Raw genomic sequence first — 8,839 nt, forward strand, 5'->3', positions numbered from 1 at the left:
ACGTATTTTTTTTTTTGCAAATCAGAAAAAAATGGACAGGGCGAATCCAAGAAACAACAAATTAAATTGGTGTGGCCTAATAAACCTATACATAATGTTAGCCTAATAGCTATAATGTTAGTACTACAGCTACAGCTACAGCTACGTCAAGGATTTGGTCCAAGCCAAGCAGCTACGTCAAGGTTTTAAGGCCTGGCAGTGAGGGAGGTAGTGAATGTCCAGCCCCTAAGCCATAATGGACATTCCCTTGCCGCTGACTTGAACCCTAACCCCCCAAGGATACAGCAAGGTTGGTGATGGTGAATGCAGGTTAGTATAACAAATAAAGCTGCTCACCTGGGTATCTAGGTACATGAACAACAGGAGTCCTCTTGCTGATCATAAGGCCAGGCTAAAGAACTTCTCTTTTCAACAGAACTTATAATGTCTGACTCAGTGAAGTCCTTTGGCCTGACATGAGCTAAAAGTTTGGTGTGCCTTGTGATTATGCAAATGTTGGAAACTAAAAGTACCATTAACTACCATGAGAACCAGATTACTTTTCTGAAAATTCCCCATTGATATATAAAAATGTTTAAAAAAGCTCTAGTGTATTTTTTTCTAAAAACAAAAATTACTTAAACTTTCAATTTAGTACTTGAAAGTTAAAGTAATTAAATTTTGACAACTATGTCGCCACTCTACTCCAGTTAACGTGACTTGTAGGAAGCCTAAAGGGGGACTCCACTTTTCCTTACGTAAAGTTGAAGTCCCGCAAACTTTATTCAGGAATTTTTCAGTATCTACTTATAATCTTTGTTCAAAAACACTATCTAATGTGTGTATCTGCTGTGGTGCCTTCTGGTGTCGTCTTCTGGACTTTACCTAGCTACTTTAACTTTCACTAACGGACAAATAAAAGAAACTTCTCGTACGTACATTGCAAGACTCAGGTGCATAGTTACATCAGTGCATGTCCATTTTATCACTTACAAAATGGACTAGGAATGTCGACTGCAATTTAAATCTAATACAGCTTTTGATGCCTGACTTCCAAAACAACAATAAATATTCATCTGCAGATCTATTATACTGCTATCTCTCTGACTACAGCAATCTTGGATCTTGTGTGTGTCTTACAGATCTACATATTGCAATGCTATGCTAGAACCCCTGTACTTTTAGTCAATGTTATCAAAGATCAACACAAGGCACTTAATATGTCCAAAATGTTCCCTACGTTTAACTTAGTAACTGTAAATTCCCCATTGAAGTACACACTTTTTAATACTCAAAAAGTGTCTGGTTATCACTTAAGTATGAAACAATTGAACAAGTAAAAAGTTTGTATTAATAGAAAAGACTGGTTGCCAAATAGTGAAACATTCTAAGCTGCATGATTATAAATTCCAGCAAAGACATCAGATTCTATAGAAGTCATTGAGAAACAGCATGAATTTGAATTTATTCCGTTCATGTTTTGTTCAATATTGGAGAGGGAGTAAGTTTTCTCAGCTTTAGGTCAGAATTGTCTCTCAACAGCCCAAATATGCCTGGTGCGTACTTCAAATGGGAATTTACAGTATTGCAAGAAACCACACTAACCTGTTTGACAAGCTGTCTTCTTTTCTTGAGCTTGCTTGCTTCAAAGTAAACTGGAAACCGTGACATCGGCCCAAAGGATGATCTATAAAAAAAAGAGGAGGAAAAACATTAATATATTTTAAATGTGAATTTATGGCATTGCAATAAATTAAAGTATCATACTAACCTGTTTGACAAGCCTCCTTTTCTTCATGCTTGTGTCCTTCAAAGCAACCTGGAAACAGCGGCATCCGGCAAAGGGTGATCTGTAAAAAATGGGGAGAGAAACTTTAGTATACATCAGGACAGTTTGCAGTTAGAATTTTCCATCTATTCCAGAATCTGAGTCATACCAGATTTGCAAGTAAATTCGTTCTGCAGTACCAAGCTGGTGAACCAGGTGGCGCTGTATTTAGATAGGTATAAGAAATTAAAAAAAACTCAACATGAATTAGAAAATGTAAGGCTTAAAGTGAAAAGAAACCACTGAATTTGCAACGTTAGAAAAATTTTCTCGGGAAAGGACTGAGTCCGGCTCCATCCAGGCCGGGACCTCGCCAAATTTCACCGAAAACATAAGGTTGAACGCTACGGTACGGAGTCTGTCAGCACCATGCTAATTTTTCTGTAAGATTCCGAAAAATCAGCCCAGAAAAAACACATTGGCGCTACTAAATTTTTCTCGACAATCGTGAGGAAAATCTGTGAGAACACAACACATCTGAGACAACTTTTGATGCATACTTGCCACCCGTGCGCACTAAAGTCTGAGGTAAGGGCGATGATTGACAGCTCAGTCAGACGGTCAGTCGTCATCGTCCCAACATTGAAAAAAAATCAACTTCCTTGAGGATTTATAAAAGAGTTTCAGAAAATATGTCAAGCTCAGCTTTATTAAAATTGTAACTATCGTAGCTAGTCCCCAACCCTCGGTCCGTACCGGGTCTGGCTACACACGTACACGGAACCCCGCACCTGTTTCACCGGGCCCCACACGTGAGACCGACCGCTACTCAATATTTCAACATTTTCCCGATAAAAACTAGAAAAATAAACATGAAAGTGGTACTACTAGATGTAACAACAATTCATCTCCTAATTGTGGGGTAAAATTGCTGGGAACATAACAATTAAATGCAACTTCTGACACAACATGTACACTTGCCACGTGCTGACACGAGCGATGATTGACAGCTCAGTCAGACGGTCAGCCGCCGTCATTTTCTCGATAAAATCTTAGGAAAATAATCTAAAACCGCTACCACTAGATGCCGCAACATTTTATCTGGTGATTCTGAGGTAAACATGGGGGGATAAATAAATTTGTCTTTAAATTTTGACGGACGATATTGAAAGTTCGGAACCCCCGCACCACCCCGCCTTTTTCCCGCGTCTCAACATTATCAACATTTCCTCGATAAAATCTGCTAAAACCGACCTAAAAGTGATACTACTAGATGTCACAACATTTCATCTAAAGATTCTGAGGTAAACATCGGGTGGAAAATTAATTTGTTTCAAAGTTTTGACGGACGATGTAGCGCCGTAGATTATTTTTTGCCAGCACACGGGGCATCCCGCCTGTTTCCACGGGACACCTCCTACGTGAGACCGCTACTCAACATTTCTCAAAGTTTTCTTAATAAAATCTGCTGAAACTAAGCCAAAAGTGATGCTACTAGATGTCACAACATTTTATCTAACGATTCTGAGGTAAACATGGGGTGGAAAATTAATTTGTTTCAAAATTTTGACAGGCGATGCAGCCGATTCCGATCAACGTAGCGGGGTTTGCCAGCACACGGGAAACCCCGCCTGTTTACCCGGGAGTCCACTACCAGAGACCGCTACTCAACATTTCTCAAGTTTTCCCGAAAAAAACTGCTGAAACCGACCTAAAAGTGATGCTACTAGATGTCACAACATTTTATCTAACGATTCTGAGGTAAACATGGGGTGGAAAATTAATTTGTTTCAAAATTTTGACAGACGATGCAGCCGATTCCGATCACCGTAGCGGGGTTTGCCAGCACACGGGAAACCCCGCCTGTTTACCCGGGAGTCCACTACCAGAGACCGCTACTCAACAATTCTCAAGTTTTCCCGAAAAAACCTGCTGAAACCGACCTAAAAGTTATGCTACTAGATGTCACAACATTTTATCTGAAGATTCTGAGGTAAACTTGAGGAGGGAAATTAATTCTACTTCAAATTTTGACCGACAAATTATCCAATGCAGCTATAGAATAGACCCGGGCTATCGTTTCAAGGATATTTCTGACAGGAGATGTTAAGAAATACGGAGAAAAAGTGTACATTTATGCTGCTTTAGCCGTAAAGACCAACTTCTGTGTGAAATAAGTTCAATTTGACGAAAATGAAAGGAATTTCTGACAGGAAAATTTACACGACATTCCTGTCACGGAGTCAGAAATGCCGCCATTCTAAAACTGAAGTTAACTGAACTGAAGACTCCTGTCAGAAATGTCTTAAAAGTAAGCGAAAATAAGCCAGGACACACAACAAACTGCTCTATGTACCCTATTCCAGGTAATACACGAGTAAAACATTAAATTCTATGGTAGAGAATTATAAATCCTTACCTCAAAATCGCACGGCTCGCGGCGCCGGCTGTCACGTCTGGAATGTCACCGGCGCGAAAGTTTCCATACACCGCTATAGAACGCGGATCGTGATTGGTCGGTCAAACGTGGATGGTGATTGGTGCGTCGGAATTTGGACTATTACATTTTGCTATTGAGGTGAAATCCAACAGGCAATGTTTTTACGTTCTTGCCATTAGACGGTATTTTCAGAATATTTGACTTGAAGTCCATACAAATATTTCATAGTACCATATATTTTGGAGATAGACTTTTCATACCTTTGTCTGTCAAGAAAGAAAAAAGGCAAGCATAAACGGAACACCCGGCAATCTGTTCACTTTGGGATTCATTATCAGGTGTATATAGTATTACGCAAATATGGAAATATTTATATATTTCAGTGTATATATTATCATTATTTCTCGAAAATAAATACTTAAGATATTGGATATTAAATGTGATGTTGTCCGGAATGTTTTGGTAAGTTGGTTTGCCTCATTTTTTGTTGGTGATTGGGGTAACAAAAGGATATTTCTAAACTATCTGTAACAGAACAATTGTATGAATACCTCAGCTATAACTACTTAGGAAAGAATACCATTGTCTGTGCAGGTTTGTTTGTGCACAGACTTCTGATGGCCATTTTGTAGTTCGTATCGGGAAACTGTGTGAGCATCTCCCCCCCCCCTCCGTTTGGAATGTTCCGTCTTACCATCTCCCGCCACCTCAAGAGACGGGGGCGCTCCATTTCCGGTCAACGGGTGCTCAAGCGGGGACGGTTCAGTAACAACTGCGGGGATCTTTTAAAGTCAGCTTCTGCATCTGTATAGCCGGTATAACCGCCCTTCGGCGTAACACACTAGCTTCTGTACCTGTATAGCCGGTATAACCGCCTTTTGGTGTAACACACCAGCTTCTGTATCTGTATACCCGGTATAGCCGCCCTTCGGCATAACACAGCAGTAGTAGCAACAAGGCACTTTCAAGTTTGGATGGCTGATTTCTAATCAAACTCTTTAATCTCTGCTGCGCCAGATTTACACCTTTCTACACTTTCCTCTTCGCGACTCGCTGAGTGACAACTGCGATATACACTATTTACAAATTACTTGTCAAGATTACGGTTTACTATTTCTTTGTCCGGTGTTCTAACCATTATACATATGTGTGTATATATATATATGGTATATATATATATATATACGGTATATACGTTGCAGTGTTTATCAGCATCTACGAATGACGTATCTATTAGTTATAACATTTCTCCCAATATCTACACGCTACAAAGCCCCCTCATATGTACAAGTTACAAGTCTCTCTAGTATGTATATTATTTACAAACATCCCCAGTATCTATTAGTTACAACTTTGCATCGATATGAACATAAGCATTTTCCGTAGAAAAGTTACTGTCTCTATACAGAGTAACATATTTCGTTCGTAAAACATAACCGTCTCTATGAGTATGACAAAATAAAATGACACTTTCAGTGTGTGAAGAATTCACATGTGGGGATGGCGATGACGTGTGTAGTGGGGATGACGTCACGTGGGGATGGCGATGACGTCATGTGGCGATGACGTGTCATGTGAAGATGACGTCACGTGTGGATGGCGATGACGTGTCATGTGTGGATGACGTCACGTGGGGATGGCGATGGAAGCGTCCGGAGCGGGCCGCCCTGCCGCCTGGTCTGCTGCAGTCATCCTCCTGCAAGTACAAACCGGCACTTAGCAAACAGTCATTCTCCTGCAAGTACAAACCGGCACTTAGCAAACAGTCATCCTCCTGCAAGTACAAATCGGCACTTAGCAAACAGTCATCCTCCTACAAGTACAAACCGGCACTTAGCAAACAGTCATCCTCCTGCAAGTACAAATCGGCACTTAGCAAACAGTCATCCTCCTGCAAGTACAAATCCGCGGTTATTTACTACTTACAAATCAAACATTCAAATATTTCCCAGCTTAAGCTGGAACGGTCTAAAAAAAACGACAGGAAAAAATAATTCCACTGGTTTCTAGCCAGTTACAGGCTACTCCTACAAGCTAGTCTGGATGGGCGCTTAGCAAGGCTCTCCTACAAGCTAGTCTGGATGGGCGCTTAGCAAGGCTCTCCTACAAGCTAGTCTGGATGGGCGCTTAGCAAGGCCCTTCTACAAGCTAGTCTGGATGGGCGCTTAGCAAATAATATAGCCAAGCTAGTCTGGATGGGCGCTTAGCAAATAATATAGCCAAGCTAGTCTGGATGGGCGCTTAGCAAATAATACAGCCAAGCTAGTCTGGATGGGCGCTTAGCAAATAATATAGCCAAGATAGTCTGGATGGGCGCTTAGCAAATAATATAGCCAAGATAGTCTGGATGGGCGCTTAGCAAATAGCTCATACGAAGCTCTTTCCAAAGCTAGTCCGGAAGAGTTATTTGCAAATACAAATGTAGCTCTACTTATGATCATTTAGTCCGGATGGGCACGTATGAAATACCTCTACTTATGATAATCTAGTCAGGACTGTCGCCTATAAAATAGCTCTACTTATGATTATTATATATATTTATATGCTAGTCGGGATGGGGCTTAGTAAAAAACTCTACATGCACTTATAATGATATATTACTAAGCTAGTCCGGACATGAGCTACAACATTCAAAAAGTGACTGTAAACTACTAGTATGTTTGATTGTTTTTTGTTTGTTTGTTTGTTTGTTTGCTTAATTATACCATTAAAAAAGGGCGTGTTTAGTTCCTTTGCAATGGACTGTCGTATTTGCGTGCTGGCATGGAATGATACAAAACAAAGCCGTGGACAAAAGAAAGTATCTAATGTCGGATACCGGATAGGTCTCTGAGACGGCATGCTGATTCCTTGTGCTCTAAACTAGTTTATTGGAGTCGTGTTGTAAAATCACTTTGTTCTACTCAGTCGCTTTTGGTTCATGTATATTCATAGGACTGCAATAGTTCGATCGTATTGGATGTTACAATGTAGGAACTAGCTATAGCGGGTAATTTTAACGTCTCTTGGGCTCCCCAAACAAGTTTAAGGAGTACTAACCTCCAGAAGGAGGTGCTATATTTCGACAGGCATTTATTTTTGGAAGTGAAAAATGCATATTATTTTACAGTATACACTTAAATGACCATTTTGCGCGCAAGTCTTAAAACGCATCGAATCCAGGACAAACTCTCCAAATACCCTCAAAACTATCCCAGAATACACCACGCTACCCAATTGGTGTCTATGTTTTAAACAAAAAGTTACGTTACAGACCTCATTTCGGGGGCGATAAGAAAAATTCGTACCGTTTTGTGTTCTTTGGTATCTTACCAACCATTGCCCTTCTTGGTGTCCTTATCGCCCCTCATTTATGCCGCAAATATTGACGATGAAAAAAACGGCGTAATCTAGTTATCTTTTCCATAAGTGGCGTAATCTAATTATCTGTTCAAGTAATACTTACATGCAAATAAGTTGAGAAAATCAAAACACGCAGCGTGAAACTGGCGCTCACTGTATTCGACATCCTGACATTATAATATCCAAGTCACAGGTCAAGCAAAGTAAAGCAAGTAATTTCTCAATAATCAGCTTGTTAGTGTGCTTGTCTCCTACCATTTTCGCCCAAAAATGTTTATGTTCACCTGAAGTGTATGAGTATTGCGTAAGCCAGAGTTCCCGGACGTATCAATTGTGGTTCAGCATGGGGGAAAATGATATTAATATCACTTTACAAACATGCGCCGCGCAACTCGTACAAGCGAAATTATGTAAAAGTCGGCTAGTTATGTATTCATTGCAGCATGATGTATCGGAAAATAGCACTTCCTTCTGGAGGTTAGTACTCCTTTAAGTAGAGCCTCCACGAAATACACTGTAGGCAATGAGATTCTTAGGCTAACACACAAACATAGACACACAGAAACGCATACAAACACATAAACACAAACACATAAACACAAACACATAAACACGCACACACATATAAACAGATACATAAACACACACATAGATAAACACACACGTACAGATACAAAAGCACACACTCACACAAATAGATTAACACATGCAGGCACACGCGTTCAAATAACACACGCAGAGACACACACTCACACAGAGATAGACACACACACACAGACACACGCGTACATGTACACACAGGCACACACACACACACAGTTACACACACAAACACACACGTACAAACACACACACACGCGCGAGCTCACACATACAGGCCCACATCCATACTCTCTAAGCAGAGGTTAGGGTTTTGGCTTTATAGCTTTGACGTGTTTTTAGGCCTTTTTATCGGGGTTTCTGTTTTTGTACTGGAATCTTTTTTCACCCAAAGGGTTTGCGCAACCAAAATAAGCCAAAACCCAAACCTCTGTTTGGAGAGTAAAATACACACACAGTTACACACAAAGCACACACATACAGGTGCAGACAAACACACACAGCTACAGGTACACACACACAAACAGACACACGCACGCACTAAGATTTACAGACACACACACACGCACACACACACACACGCACGCACACACGCACACACACACACACACGCACAAACGCACACACACACACGCACACGCACGCAGCGGCACACACACACGCGCGCGAGCGCGCACGCACACACACACACGCGCACACACACACACACG

General features: G+C 40.9%; 1 protein-coding gene across 1 annotated transcript in view; it reads right to left on the reverse strand.

The window, feature by feature from the left end:
* Positions 1 to 5,443: 5,443 nt before the first annotated feature.
* The window catches only part of LOC109481277, a 5,572-nt gene continuing 2,176 nt past the window's right edge, over positions 5,444 to 8,839 (reverse strand). Inside the window, exon 3 of the mRNA XM_019783812.1 lies at positions 5,444 to 5,883. Coding sequence (XP_019639371.1) covers positions 5,814 to 5,883 — 70 coding nt within the window. The 3' untranslated portion in view covers positions 5,444 to 5,813. The remainder of the gene's footprint in view (positions 5,884 to 8,839) is intronic.

This window comes from Branchiostoma belcheri, unplaced genomic scaffold (genome assembly GCF_001625305.1).
Source record: "Branchiostoma belcheri isolate BF01 breed outbred unplaced genomic scaffold, Haploidv18h27 scaffold55, whole genome shotgun sequence".
Lineage (NCBI taxonomy): Eukaryota > Metazoa > Chordata > Leptocardii > Amphioxiformes > Branchiostomatidae > Branchiostoma > Branchiostoma belcheri.